Source organism: Triplophysa rosa, unplaced genomic scaffold, assembly GCF_024868665.1.
Source record: "Triplophysa rosa unplaced genomic scaffold, Trosa_1v2 scaffold126_ERROPOS923952, whole genome shotgun sequence".
In the NCBI taxonomy this organism is placed as follows: Eukaryota; Metazoa; Chordata; class Actinopteri; order Cypriniformes; family Nemacheilidae; genus Triplophysa; species Triplophysa rosa.
The window spans coordinates 51,268-66,521 of record NW_026634126.1 but is presented as its reverse complement, the minus strand read 5'-3'; the positions used below and the strand labels follow the sequence as shown (position 1 = coordinate 66,521).

Here is a 15,254-nt window from a genome sequence, read left to right as displayed (position 1 = left end):
GGCGTGAACACGGCAGGCCGCGACGGAGCCAGAGCGACTGAGGATGGAGGTGGAGCCAAAGGGAGGAGGAGCCTGACAGAGGCGAAGGGGCAAAGAGACAAGGCGCAGTCAGAGGATAGGTGCCCCGAGGTGGCGGATAGTCGACGACTGACCAAGGCAGAGCCGCAGGGATGAGGGAACCTAGTGGAGCAAGTGAGATGACGGGCCACGGCAAAGACGAGGGAGGCAGGAGCCGAGGTGTAGCCGCTGGGTCGGAGGACCGAGGTGGAGTCTGGGTCTCGGAGGCTGAGGGCGGAGACATGGGATACTCCATTTTAGGGGTAGTTGGCGGTTGGATATCCTGAGGGTCATCCGACCCAACGATGCTAGTGTGCTGAGGGGGAGCAGAGGGATTTCTGGGTGCCAACAGATCCAGGGTGACAAACTGGCTGATGAAGGCAAAGAGGGAGAGGCGAGAGCTTCTTGGAGACTGGTGAAGGAGTGTTGGCTGCTGAGGGAGGGCTGGGCGGGACGTGGAAGCGCTGGTCGGGGACGAGGAAGCACTGGATAGGACCAGAGGGGAAGGGAGCAGCCAAAAGTCAATAACATTAGTCCAGTCAAGAAGTTCAGAGGCCGTTTGCAGCTCACCCTCAGTGGTGGGAGTAAGGGCGGGGCTTCCCTCAAAGCCCTTGAAGTCCACCAGAATTCCCAAGGCGGCGCACGGTGTAGCCACTCGCGTGCCTGGTCAGACACATTTCGGGGATAAGGCTCCAGGGCAAACGCAGGCGCAGTCACTGGGTCGCGTGCTGGTGTCACTGGGGGCTCAGGCTCTCCGTCAGCGGTGACATCTGGTGAGCGCTCCATGCTGAGGAGTGGTGGCTGGCTGATCTCTGGTTCGGGGCGGGATCCGTGGGGTTCGGAGAGCTGGACTGAGGGGAATGAGGCGCACATTCAGGGTGAGCCGAAACAACCCCGCCATTTACGGCTGGGACAGGATGACTACTGTACTCGCTCTCATCACTTTTCCCGATGAAGAATTCACACCCCACCGCCTGGAGGACTCGGTTAATAAAGTCCTCCGGGGAGTAGCTCATCATCCAATCCAGACATAAATAAATGGTTAATTTCGGGGTCGCTCCAACTCACCAGTCTGCACACCTCGAAAAAATCCTTCCTCCAGACATGCCGTCCTGGCAGAGCTGCATAAGCTGGGTTTCTGGAGAGGTGATGTCAAAGTCCAGGTCAGAAAGGGGGTCTGTAAATGGCTCTAGAGTAGGGCTGCCACTAACAACTATTTTTATATCGACTAATCTATCGACTAATTTATCGAATAATCTACTATTCTAAATGAATAATTTTTCATTGTTAAATTACAAAGATAGATGTTTTACAGAAAAATATATACTTTTTGTAATTTATTGATAAATGCAGAATGACAAGCAGCAATGAGTCTTTTTATTTTTAAAAAAAGGACAACAGCCATTTTAAGCTAAATATAAATAGTCAAATAGAAAATAATTAAAAGCTAACTGTTTGGGCTGTTTAGTGCAAATGAACGAAGCCTCAATACAAATTACAACGGAACACAGCGGCCTCTAAATGTAATATAATTCATCAGTATATTTTGTATATTTGTGCAAAAAAATGTAAAAAAATCACTATATATTAGGCTAAAATATGGCATTTTCAGAAATTAATCCTGAGTTTCTTAATCGAAAATATGCGTTTGAGTAAAAGGGCACAGAACAAAAAGCTTAAGCAAAGCGAATGAAAACCCATTAATAAAGCAGACTGGCCACAATACCTAATTTAGAGAACATACATGAACACTCGAGTTATCATATGATCATCATATGTATTGTTTTTCACATACTTTGTAGAGTCGAATTCAATATATAAATGCGCGGAAGAAAGTCAAGGTGATGCGATCATGGGACAACCTGTCGAATGTCACACAGGGAGGTTCTCAGGAATATCCAAAAATAAAAATGAGGTCAAAATTGGGTTTTTGTTAAAATATTATTCTGTAACATCTTGTCTGTCGTGTCTGAAAACATCTTGGCAAAATTAGCTTGTTTATTGCTGAAAAATAGCGATTTATAGTGCCAAGTTGATGTTTAGGGCATGCCGGCAGAGGTGAAATAAATAGCCACATCTTTCCCTCCACAAAAAAACACTACAAAGACAGTTCACATATCAAAGTAACGTGTGTATCAATGCACATTTCCCGCTTGTCCTGTGTAAACTACAGCAAGTTTTTTTATACGTGAGATGGCGGAGCTGCAGCTCATGTGAGCCGCCTCCGTAACGCAAACGCGACGCATACACGGGATGATCAAAAGTTCAGAGATATTCTCATCATAAACAACGGAAAACTTGCTTCACTACTTACTAAGTTGCTGTTTTCTTTAGGGTAAAGCTAACTAGTCTCCTTTATAGTGATGCAGTGCTTTTAGCACTCCTAACACAGCTCGCATTCTTTAAGTGTGCATTAATATAAAGATAAATAGTTTCTTCTGGAATAATTTACAAATAATAATCACTCAGTTAACTCTTATTTTCCAAAATATTAACCTTTATTGCATGCATGAACAAAAAGCGCATAACCTTGAAAAAAAACAAGGAAAAGTGAACATATTGGTTGCCTTGCGTTTGACAAAACGGGAATATAACTCCAAGCTTGCCCATCTATATCAGTAAATAGATCGACAGACTTGATGGTTCAGCAGAATATCCAGTTATGACTTAAGAGTCGCTAAATGTGTGGTCTGGTGCAGTCATTGGGTGTTCTTTTCTGATGGACAAAGACTGGAATCGGTTCCGAAATTTAGAAGTTAAAATAATATAAAACGACTGGTCGATCAAAAATATTGATGTCGATTATATCGACCAATCGCGACAACCCTACACTAGAGTGGCGAAGGTGTCCAGTGATGAAGATGGTGACAGAGTGGTCATCGTATGGGTGGTCAGGTCTTCTGTAACACTTCCAGACTGATGGACAATGCCACACAAGGAACTGAAGTGAACTGATGGTTTAATGGAGGTGAACAGATGAACAAACGACAGATAACAATCCACAGGTACATCCACAGGTGATTAAACGCAACAACACCCACAGGTACATCCAAAGTTGAGTAAATACAATCACATCCACAGGTACATTCACAGGTAAGTAACATCCACGTGTAAATATCATAAAGCGTTGAAACTAGCATACAAATAAAGCACAACTTTACAACTATTTCCCCAACTATTTTTGTATCTACATTCAGCATTATTAGGCTAATCAGTAGGTAAAGATAATTTCAGAATAAACAATGTTCTAATTTGAAAAACATATTTAGAGATGTCGTCAGTTCTGGTATGGCAGGGAAAGCCAATTCTAACTATTAACATTTTAATTGTCAGATTATGTACGTTATTCTTTTTTGAAATATTTATTTTAAAAAGTAATATTTTTTTTTTATTCAGATGTGTATTAGACACCAAATTCCATAACAAAAAGATGACAGTACGATACAACCAGCACCACGCAAACACATAGAGACTTGTTGGACTAAGTTGCGATGCAGCGCTGACCGATTGATCTGTGCAACGCCGCATAAAGTCAAGAATAGACAAGCTAATGTCTAAAGATGGGAACCGGTTATGTTTCTTTCAGGCATAGAACAGCACAAATCGAGCACAAACGAACTGCGCCAGTTGGAAGCGATTAGAGGACACGGGGTGAAAACTGACGTATCTCCTAATGGCTACAGTTTTGTTATATTAAAGAAAAATCATAGTACACAAATTTCTTTTAACAGCACAAATCAAGCACAAACTAACGCTACCTGTTTGGGGCTATTTGGACGACATGGGGTGGAGAGTGACGTCACTCCTGCAAATAATATTTATTATTTCCAAGCCAGGGAAAAACATTCAATGGTCATTGTAATGGCACAAACCGAGCACAAACGAACGCTACCTGTTTGGGGTGATTTGGACGATATGGGTTGGAGAGTGACGTCACTGCTGCAAATAATATTTATTATTTGCAAATAATATTTATTATTTGCAAGCCAGGGAAAAACATTACATGGTCATGTTAACGGCACAAACGAACACCACCTGTTTGGGGTGATTTATACAACATGGGGTGGAAAGTGACGTCACTGCTCCAAAATTCTTCTTGTTATATCTCGGGAAGGGAAAGTAGTTACAGAGTTTGTTTTAATGGCACAAATCGAGCACAAACGAATGGCACCAATTTGATACCATTTGGACGACATGGGGTGGAGAGTGACGCCACACAGCCGAAAAAAGAATGTTTAATATATTGAACGCCAAACCAGCACAAATGTTAATTTGTGCGGCACAAATCAGCACAAACGAATGGTATAGTTTTGGTGACAATTTATTTATATGGGGTGCCATCTTCAAAGAGGTAACACGATTCATTTAAAGTCAGGTGGGTGTAAACCTCTGAAAATGTTTTTTGGTGTAAATTGTTTATATTTAATTTCCTGAGAAACATATACTGTATGTATTTTTATAGCTTCTGAAAGACACTACTAATTGAAAAAAAATGATATATAAACAAAATGCTAACAATTTATCTGTTCCTCGCAAACTCCAAATTTCTACTGGCTTCCCGTAAAAATGTCGGTCTGGATGGGGATGTAGCCAGGAGACTTCTGCAATGACATGTTGGAATTGCAGACCTTTTTACAGACCATTTACAACAGTAAACCTCTTGAAAGTAGCAGACCGTGGTCCAGCTAGAGGGTCAAGGATGGGTTCCTCAAAACTTTTAGTGTTTCCACACCACTTAGCATATACACATGCCGAGTTTACTGCTCTAGATCCATCTATGGATTAAGTTACATTAAGATATGTTACTCTTTTGCATGTTTTGGCATAACAGACAATCCAGGTTGTGCAATTTTCATTTCTGTCCGCCTCTTCAAAGATTGTCTGCTGGAATGGAGACAAATGCACTACTGTAGAGTTTTCTAACAGAAGTGTCAGAAGGCTGACACAAAAACATCATGGTTCACATAAAGCATATCAGCTGTGTCATGACATGACAAAGTCCCAACCACTTTACCTTCTAGGATACTGGCAAATTCAGCACCATATTTACATGTCCATGGCAGACAGAGTTGCTGACTCTGCTGAAACTGCCTCATTATCTGAACTTCAATTATCCTGTTGTTGTTGTTATTAAACTTCCCCAGAATTCCATAAATGCTCAAATGAAAAGGACCAACATGAATCAATCAAATGAAGATGTAAATGCATGTTGGGGATGCAGAAAGTTCAACACATTTTAAAAATCTCTGCAGGTATCCGTCTGCTACTTCCAGCCCATTGATGGAAATGACTCTGCAGCTTGTCCATCATATACATCTCCTAACACAACCTCAGGTATTTACTGCAGTTGCCATTGTTCACATTTTTCTGGAAATCCAGGTCTTTAAACAAGCTCTTGCAAAGACTGCCTAAGGCCGGGATCACACAGAACGCACCTTTTCTGTTCGAAAACGCGAGGCACGCTGCGCTTTTGGTTTACTCTTTGAAAAGAGCAGTGCGCAGCATTTTTTTCTATGTTGCTAGGTAACCACCGAAACAGCTGTCCTGTCAGTCAAGGATTATAGCGTGAGCGCTCTAGTTGCTGTTAACTGTCATATTATCAGAAACGTTAAAAAGGTACAAGCAGAGGGGCTTGCTCTGACCTTGCTCGGTTAACCCGCGTCAGCCACACAAGTTTCTCCTTCATCATTGCAGTCTATGGATGTTTCAAGCAACTGTAAAGTTCCGTCAACATATCGGAAGGCCCGCCTCTCCTTTCATTCGATTGGACAATGGGGAAAAAGGAGCATGATGTCAAGCGCTTTTCTGCTCAGAGTTGATTTTTTGTCAACTTAAGGCTCGGAGCACTCCACCAAAAACACGAGGCGGAAAAACGCGAGGCGCCTGGCACACATAAGCAGCATGCAAAATGCTCCCTGCCAACTAAAAACAATTCAAAAGAGGTGCATCTAACAGCAAAAGGCGCATTCTGTCTGATCAGGCCCTAACACTGTTGTAACAGTAAGGCCAAATTGGATAGACAAACACTTTCCTGCTTGAAAACTTCACCTTTCTTAGCAAGGCAGAACCACAATTCTTCTGTGCCGAGTTGTTCTCTGGGTGTCTGGAGAATGGGATGTAACTACAAGGTTTAAACACCTTTGTACATCTCTTTTGACCTCGGTCAAAAGATAGGTTTCTGATTGCATGTATATTACCATACATTTTGGACAAACCACATATTGTTCAAAATGATCATGGACAATCCCTGTCCATTTCCTCAGAGAGAATAAAGTTTTTGGTATATTGCTTGCAAAGGCAGTGAGGAAATCAACACAAAGAGCATTTCCAGCTGTCCCTATGAACTGTCTTAAATCTTGAAACTAGCTTGCCACGGCAACATCATCATGGCCAATAATTTCATCAGCAAGGCTTCTGGCTTTTCTACAGACTGGTCACTTCCATTTTCCTCTTCATCTGGCATGTTCAGATAGGCCTCCCTGTGCTCCTCTGGAAGCAAACTCATCCTATGCAAATATAAAATGCACATTAACAACTCATCTTGGAACAGCCGCGCACATTAAATGACTATACTCAGCACATGAATTTGTATAGTTAAAGGGCTATAATAAATTTAAATATGTTGCTTTCAATTTTTAAGTACAACTTAGCTTTACAAGTAATTTCAGCTTGCGGCGTAGCCACACATGGGAAGACATTTATATATTGCTGTGTTACAAGCGCTAATTAATTGGGATTAGTTTTTATTGTCCCCATATGGTCTGTGTTTGCCTCATCATGAGGTGTTTGACCTGTTTTGCGCTCTCGCAAGACATTCCCGTGACCCTGAGTTGTTGCCGGAAGCTATCCCTGTTTTTGAACTATAAAGGGACCAGCTTACCGACGGAAAAGGAGCATGGTAACATGGATATACTTTTGCCCTGGCGATCACTGTTTAAGGAGGATATATCTATTTCTTTGCTGCTCTACAGTTTGTATGCCATCTCCTGGAGGAGTATTATATTTTTGGGTATTACGGATTACTTCCCCTTTAGGACATACAATTACTGTCACGGAATTCTGCTCCCACCTATTATTACATCACATACCAGTGAGACTGATCCGAACTGTATACACACGTTGGACTTTGGACTTTTCGCACGCACTCATTCATCCACAGGGTTTTTGTTTGTCTTTAATGAAAATATTGTCTTGTATAATACACTTTAGGCTGCCTTGTGGTAAATTGATTGTGTCTCCCTTTGAGTCTTAAATATATATATATATACTTTTACCGGAGCTTAGTCCCCATTTTTTTGTATTAACTTTGTATTAGCAGTTAAAAAACGTGGAGTGTTACAAGATTAGTATTTTATGTTGGGGATATAACGTGAAATTGAGTTGATATACAGTAACTTAAAAAAACAAGTTGAAATTGCTTACCTTACTTTAACTTATTGAAGTAATGCAAAAAAGATTAAATAACTTGTAAAGCCAAGTTTATTGTACATAAAAATGTAAGGCTGGAAAGATTTTTTTACAGTGCAGAAACTTAATTCAGGAGCTTCTGATATGTTCTTGGTTGTTAAAAGGTAGTTAGTTGTATGCTTACCAGAAATGTATTTGCTTCCTTATCTGAATCACTGGAGTCAAGCAACAGATGAATGCTTTCATCGTCCTCAACTATACAACATGTAACAATCAGAGGTGGAAAAAGTAAAAAAAAATATTATACTCAAATACAAGTACTACTACTTAGATGAAATTGTACTTAAGTAAAATTACCAGTCAAAAAATCTACTCAAGTAAAAGTAAAAAGTAGTTTGTTTAAAATTTACTTTACTAAGTAAAAGTTACTTAGTTACTTTTTAAAAGCGGGGGACCTCTCCTTTTTTGTGCAACACCAACAATAGTCATCATAGTGCCTAATTTTTTATATTAAAACGGGTTACAAGTGCACTGTAACAAATAAAGAATTGTTTGTCTTGTTTTGCAGAAATATCACAGAATCATATAGCAGAAATATTAAGTAAACAATTATTAAATCAAGATACAATTTCTTCAGAAGCAAAATTAAGCCTTATAAAAGATGTTAAGCCTTAGTTTCTTAACAAATTATCAATGGTACACACTGCTAAGTTTCAGTAGTGAAACCACGTATAAATGGTTCCACGCAGGGTTCCACGTTTGTACGGAATGAAAGTAAATGTAATGATTGACAGTTGTAACCCAGTCGTTACCATGGACTACACCTTACGCCACTGGAGTCATTGTTTAAAATGAATACACTTTTTCTATTCCAATCACATATTGGTGGGTGGACCTAGTGCAAATAGTCTCTGCCTTTATTTATTTATCTTTCACACTGTTTCATTTTTTATTTCGCTCGACGTCAGGGGGGCTGCAGCACCCGCAGCACCCCCACTTCCCATGGCTATGTACACACTGCGTAAATGTGGTGCAGACACATTAGTGAACCGTGTCTACAAAATGGGATTCAACACTTAAAATATAGCATTACGCACCAATGTTGTTTTGACTTTTACTTAATTGTCCAAACTTCTTATTACACTGACCAAAATTATAAATGCAACACTTTTGTTTTTGCCCCCATTTTTCATGAGCTGAACTCAAAGATCTAAGACTTTCTCTATGTACACAAAAGGCCTATTTCTCTCAAATATTCCTCACAAATCTGTCTAAATCTGTGTTAGTGAGCACTTCTCCTTTGCCGAGATAATCCATCCACCTCACAGGTGTGGAATATCAAGATGCTGATTAGACAGCATGATTATTGCACAGGTGTGCCTTAGGCTGGCCACAATAAAAGACCACTGTAAAATGTGCAGTTTTATCACACAGCACAATGCCACAGATGTCGCAAGTTTTGAGGGAGCGTGCAATTGGCATGCTGACTGCAGTAATGTCCACCAGAGCTGTTGACCGTGAATTGAAAGTTCATTTCTCTACCATAAGTCATCTCCAAAGGCGTTTCAGAGAATTTGGCAGTACATCCAACCGGCCTCACAACCGCAGACCACGTGTAACCACTAGCGCAGGACCTCCACATCCAGCATCTTCACCTCCAAGATTGTCTGAGACCAGCCACCCGGACAGCTGCTGCAACAATCGGTTTGCATAAACAAAGAATTTCTGCACAAACTGTAAGAAACTGTCTCAGGGAAGCTCATCTACATGCTCGTCGTCCTCATCGGGGTCTCGACCTGACTGCAGTTCGTCGTCAATTTGAGTGGGCAAATGCTCACATTCAATGGCGTCTGGCACTTTGGAGAGGTGTTCTCTTCACGGATGAATCCCGGTTCCCTTTCTGTCGGTCTCTCGATGTTGTGTCGAGCCGACAGATGGGGTTTGACTTGAGAACCTATCAGCTTCTGATTATTTACAAAAGGCCAATGAAAATTGGCAAATGAAATTTGCATGCCGGACTCCGCCCCAGATATCTGGGTATAAAAGGAAGACGGTGTGCTGCATTCATTCACCTTTTGATCTTCAGAGCCTGTGCATCTGATGATTCTACGAGGATCTTCGCTTCGGTCTATCTTCCTGCTGGATCTACGACGTGGTGCAGCGGACAGTCCCTTCCTGCAGCTACTCTCCCCTGGGCGTCTCAGCAGTTCCGGAGGTGTTCGAGCAGATTACCTTTTCTAAAAGAGCAAATTTCTCCAGCGTGGCATGGCCCGCTGTTCTCGTGGGTGTAACGCGCTCATCGAGGAGGGGGACGGACACGATGTCTGCCTCAGGTGTTTGGGTCTCCGGCACGCTGAGGCAGCCTTTGTGGATAAGTCCTGCCCGCACTGCGGGCGGATGGCGATCCAGACGTTGCGGTCACGGGTAGCTGTGTTCTTCATGGACACAGCCGCCACCTCCTCTGCTACCCGTTCTGAGACCGCGGTGGCTACGGCCCCGCCGTCCGCTTCGGCTAGCACCGGGGGTGATGTGGGGATCACTGTGAGCGTTAACCCGTCAGCCACAGGCTCACGGACTGCCCGCGCCCCGTCTCGCTCATCTGACCGTCCCCCAGGAGACGGTCCCACCCCGTCTTGTTCCTCGGCCACGTACTCAGGAGTGCGTGACGAAGATGAGATGTCGATTGCAGCATCGGAGGGCGACCTATTGGCGTCCGACCCCGACGATTCCTCGGAGCTCCCTCCCTCAGGGGGTCGAGCCCAGGAAGAAGCGGACGTCGAGATGTCATCCATGCTATTCCGGGCTGCCGCGAGTATTGGGCAGTGTACCACACTGCCTCCACCCCAGTGCTCGCGGCTGGATACGTGGTACCTTGGGTCTGAGCGCGACTCCAAGCCGCGCCCGGCCCTGGTCTCGTTCTTCCCGGAAGTGCACGAGGAGCTCAGTAAGACGTGGAGCGATCCTCTCACGGCCCGCTCCCGTCACACCGGCTCTGTCGGCCTTATTTCCCTCGATGGTGGGGCAGCCAGGGGCTATGGCGAGCTTCCCCAGGTGGAGCGTGCTGTAGCGGTGCACCTGTGCCCGCAGACGGCGGCCACCTGGAGAGCTCGGCCTAGACTCCCTTCCAAGGCGTGTAAGTTTTTGGCATCCCTGGTGTCGAAGGCTTACACTGCTGCGGGCCAGGCTGCCTCCTCCCTCCACGCCATGGCCATCCTGCAGGTCCACCAGGCCAAGGCGTTGAAGGAGCTCCACGAGGGTAAGACCGACCCAGTGGTAATGCAGGAAGTCCGCACCGCCACCAATCTCGCTCTATGGGTGACTAAGGTGACAGCGCGGGCCCTGGGTCAGGCGATGTCCACCAAGGTGGTCCAGGAGAGACACCTCTGGCTGAACATTGCGCAGATGCGGAACCAAGAAGGTTCGCTTTCTCGACGCCCCATCTCGCAGGGTGGGCTGTTTGGTGATACCGTCGAGGACTTCTCCCAGCAGTTCTCGACGGTGAAGAAGCAGACGGAGGCGATCAAGCACATCCTGCCCCGCCGCGACTCGGCCACCTCCAGGCCTTTGAGATCCCAAGCGGCGTCTGCTTCCCAGCAGCCCTGGCCCTCTTCAACACCGGCTCCGGCGCCCCCTTTTCAGGCTGCCTCCCGGAAAAGGACGTCGAAGAGGAAACCGCCACCCCGTCAGCAGCCGTCGCGGAAGCAGAAGTGGCCCTGACTGGGTACCCCAGGGAGATCGAGACCACCATCGGGCCCGACCCCAGCCACGGTTCCTGCTTCGTCTCACCATCTGCTGGCCCCCTCCGGGCCAGTGCCCACTTACAAAAAGAGTTTTCTCTCTCTGTGGGTCATTACAGCCGCTCCACTCTCGGCACGACAGTGGACGGCAACTCGACGTTGCACCATGGCGAAGCGCAACGTTGAGTGTAAACACCAGCCCTCAGCACTCTCAGTCAGACAGTGCTTTGAGCTGTGTAAATGCCAGGCAGGAAAAACAGCACAGCCGATCTCCTCCCCGGGGTCCCTCCCCCGGCAAGGGATTTGTATTGCTGGCCATCGAACCACCCCCCGCAGGGATGATGAAGCAGATCAAACCCCTAGGCCCCCTGTCTCGGTTCCTGGGAGCCTGGCTTCGGCTTCCCAGGCCGTCAGGTTGGCTAGGGAGGACGATCCGTCTCGGCTATGCGATCCAGTTCGCCAGATGGCCGCCCAAGTTTTGGGGCATCCTCTCCACCTCGGTCAGAGGCAAGGAGCGATCGAGCCCGTCCCCACAGCAGAGATGTTCAACGGGTTCTACAGCCCGTAATTCATTGTCCCAAAGAAAGGCGGAGGGCTGCGCCCCATCCTAGATCTGCGTGTCCTGAACAAGCACCTACACAAGCTGCCGTTCAAGATGATCACGCAGAAGCGCATCCTGACGTCCGTCAGATGTCAGGATTGGTTCATGGCAATCGACCTGAAGGACGCGTACTTTCATGTCTCGATCCTCCCTCGTCATCGGCCGTTCCTGCGGTTCGCTTTCGAGGGGCGGGCATATCAGTACAGGGTCCTCCCCTTCGGTCTGTCCCTGTCTCCACGTGTCTTCACGAAGATCGTGGAAGCCGCCCTCCTTCCCCTCAGGGAAAGAGGTGTGCGGGTACTGAACTATCTCGACGACTGGCTAATCTTGGCTCACTCGCAAGATCTGGTTGTGTACACACAGGGACCTGATGCAGAGCATCCTCTTTCTCGGTATGGAACTCGACTCTGTCTCCATGACAGCGCGACTGACTACAGAGTGTTGAACTGCCTTAAGCTTTTCAGGCAGTCAGCGGTCCCCCTGAAACAATTTCAGAGGCTCCTGGGATACATGGCATCCTCGGCGGGGGTGGTCCCCCTCGGGTTGATGCATATGCGACTGCTCCAACACTGGCTACAGAGTCGGGTTCCTTGGAGAGCGTGGCACACCGGCAGCAGGCGTATGGTCATCACGCCTTTCTGCCGACGCACCCTAACCCCCTGGTCTTCAATGACCTTCTTGCGGACAGGGTCCCCTAGGGTAGGTGACAAGGAACGTCGTAGTGACGACGGATGCCTCCCTGCAAGGTTGGGGTGCCGTGTGCAGAGAGGAGGGGCGGTGGACGGGCCCCAGCCTGCGTTGGCATATCAACTGCCTAGCGTTGCACTGAAGAGGCTACAACCTCTCGTGCAGGACAAGCACATGCTGGTCCGGTCGGACAGCACAGCTGCTGTGGCGTATATCAATCGTCAGGGTGGCATTCGCTCACGGCAGCTAACACGACTCGCCCGGCGCCTCCTCCTCTGGAGTCAGCAGGTGATCAGCTCCCTGCGAACCACACACATCCCGGGTGTCCTGAACCAGACAGCCGATGCGCTCTCTCATCAGTCGACGCCTCGCGGAGAGTGGCGACTCCATCCCCGCGCAGTCCGGCTCATTTGGGAGAAGTTCGACCAGGCACAGGTGGACCTGTTTGCATCCCCAGACTCCACCCATTGTCCGCTTTGGTACTCCCTGACCGAGGCACCCCTCGGCATGGATGCCCTTGCGCACAGCTGGCCGCGGGACAAGCGGAAGTACACCTACCCCCCAGTGAGCCTCATCACACAGACCTTGTGCAATGTCAGGGAAGAGGAGCATCAAGTGGTACTAGTTGCGCCTTACTCGCCCAACCGGACTTGGTTCTCAGAGCTGGTGCTTCTGACAACAACTCCCCCCTGGCCGATTCCCCTGACGGAGGACCTTCTTTCGCAGGGGAAGGGCACGTTCCCTTTCTGTCGGTCTCTCGACGTTGTGTCGAGCCGACAGATGGGTTCGCTCTTGAGAACCTATCAACTTCTGACTAATTTAGAAAAGGCCAATGAAATCCGGGTATAAAAGGGAGACGGCGTGCTGCATTCATTCACCTTTTGTTCTTCGGAGACTTCACACTGATCGACTTCGAGACTTCAAACTCTACGCCAAATTACTGCTGGAATCTTACGACGTGGTGCTGCGGACGGTCCCTTTCTGCAGCGACTTCCCCTGGGTGTCTCGGCAGTACCAGGAGTGTTCGAGTGTTTTTTTCTAAAAGAGCAAATTTCTCCAGCGTGGCATGTCCCGCTGTTCTCATGGGTGCAACGCACTCATCGAGGAGGGGGACGGACACGGTGTCTGCTTCCAGTACGCTGGGGCAGACGTTGTGGTTACGTCCTGCCCGCACTGCGGGAGGTTGACGATTCAGACGTTGTGTCACAGGTGGCTGTGTTCCCACGGGACACTACGGCAAGCAGCGAGGTTGATATGAGGATTACTGTGAGCGTTAATCCGCCAGCCACTGGCTCACGGACCGTTCGCACCTCGTCTAGCTCGTCTGACCATTCCCCAGGAGACGGTCCCACCGTCTTGTTCCTCAACCACGTATTCGGACACGATGCGTGGTGATGAGTTGTCTCTTGCAGCATCGGGGGGTGACGTACTGCCATCCGACGATTCCTCGGGCTCCCTCCCTCGGGGGTCGAGCCCAGGAAGAGGCGAAAGTCAAAATGTCAGCCATGCTTTCCCGGACCGCCGTGAGCATTGGGTTGCAGTGCCCGCACTGCCTCTCCCAGCGCTCGCGGCTGGTTACGTGGTGCCTCGGGTTTGAGCGCGGCTTCAGGCCGCAACCGCCCCCAGTTCCGTGTTTACCGGAAGTGCATGAAGAACTTAGTAAGACCTGGAACGCCACTTTCTGGCACATTCACGTCAAACAAGTTCTGTCACCCTCTCTTCCCTCGAGGGTGAGGCAGCTAGAGGATACGTCGATGTCCCCCAGGTGGATTATGTCTGAGATTTGTGACTCAGACAGTGGCCAGAGATTCACTGTTTCCAGTAATGCTCTTCCTAAAATAAGATGTTTGAGAACGCTGAGAAGGTCCGCCTTCCGGGTGCACTCGTGCCCGCAGGTGGCGGCCACCTGAGGGGCTCGACCTAGACTCCCGTCCAAAGCATGGAGGGTCTCTGCATCTCCGGTGTCAAGAGCTTACATTGAGGCGGACCAAGCTGCCTCCTCTCTCCACGCTATGGCTCCTGCCAGGCCAAGGCGTTGAGAGAGCTCCACGAGGGTAAGACCGACCCAGCGCTTATGCAGGAACTCCGCGCCGCCACCGACCTCGCTCTATGGGCGACCGAAGGTTGCCCACGGAGTTGCTCGATCGGGAACATGCTGTCCCTTCCTCAAGAGAGACTGGAGAGTAACCTCTCCCCCCTCCACACTGGGAGTGTATGTAGCCGCTACGGCCGCTCATCCGACCCAGTTTCTCGGCCGTCGAGTCCCGTGCACCATCTGCTTCCCAGCAGCCCTGGTCCTCCTCGACGCCCTCCGGCTCTGGTGCCCCCCACTCAGGCGGCCCCCCGGGAAGGGACATTGAAGAGGAGACCATCGCCCCGTCAGCAGCCGTGGCGAAAGCTGAAGCGGCCCTCATGGGAAGACCCCAGGGAGATTGAGAATGCCATCGGGCCCGACACCAGCCATTCCATTGCTGGGTGGTCGATCCGGGACGGTTCCTGCCCCGTCCCAACAGCCCACTCTCATAAGAGTTTCTTCTCTCTCTGGGTGTTTATCACAGCCGCTCTCACCCTCTACACGACGGTGCTCGGCAACTCGACGTTGCGTCACGGCGAGACCCAATGTCGAGGATAATCAGTAGCCCTCAGCACTCTCAAACGACAGTACGTTGTGCTACATAATCACCAGGCAGGTAAGCAGCAGAGCCGATCTCCTCCCCGGGGGCCTCCCCACGGCAAGGGATCCGCAATGCTCACCATCGAACCAC

The 15,254-nt window shown here is 48.1% G+C and overlaps 1 protein-coding gene across 5 annotated transcripts in view; it reads left to right on the top strand.

The window, feature by feature from the left end:
- hdx (highly divergent homeobox) overlaps nucleotides 1-15,254 on the top strand; it is an 84,296-nt gene that overhangs the window by 31,042 nt on the left and 38,000 nt on the right. The window contains exon 2 of one of the 5 annotated variants that reach the window (XM_057326756.1): nucleotides 5,310-5,391. The exons of the other annotated variants lie outside the window; for them this stretch is intronic. Coding sequence (XP_057182739.1) covers nucleotides 5,338-5,391 — 54 coding nt within the window. The 5' untranslated portion in view covers nucleotides 5,310-5,337. The remainder of the gene's footprint in view (nucleotides 1-5,309; nucleotides 5,392-15,254) is intronic. 5 annotated transcript variants of the gene reach the window in all.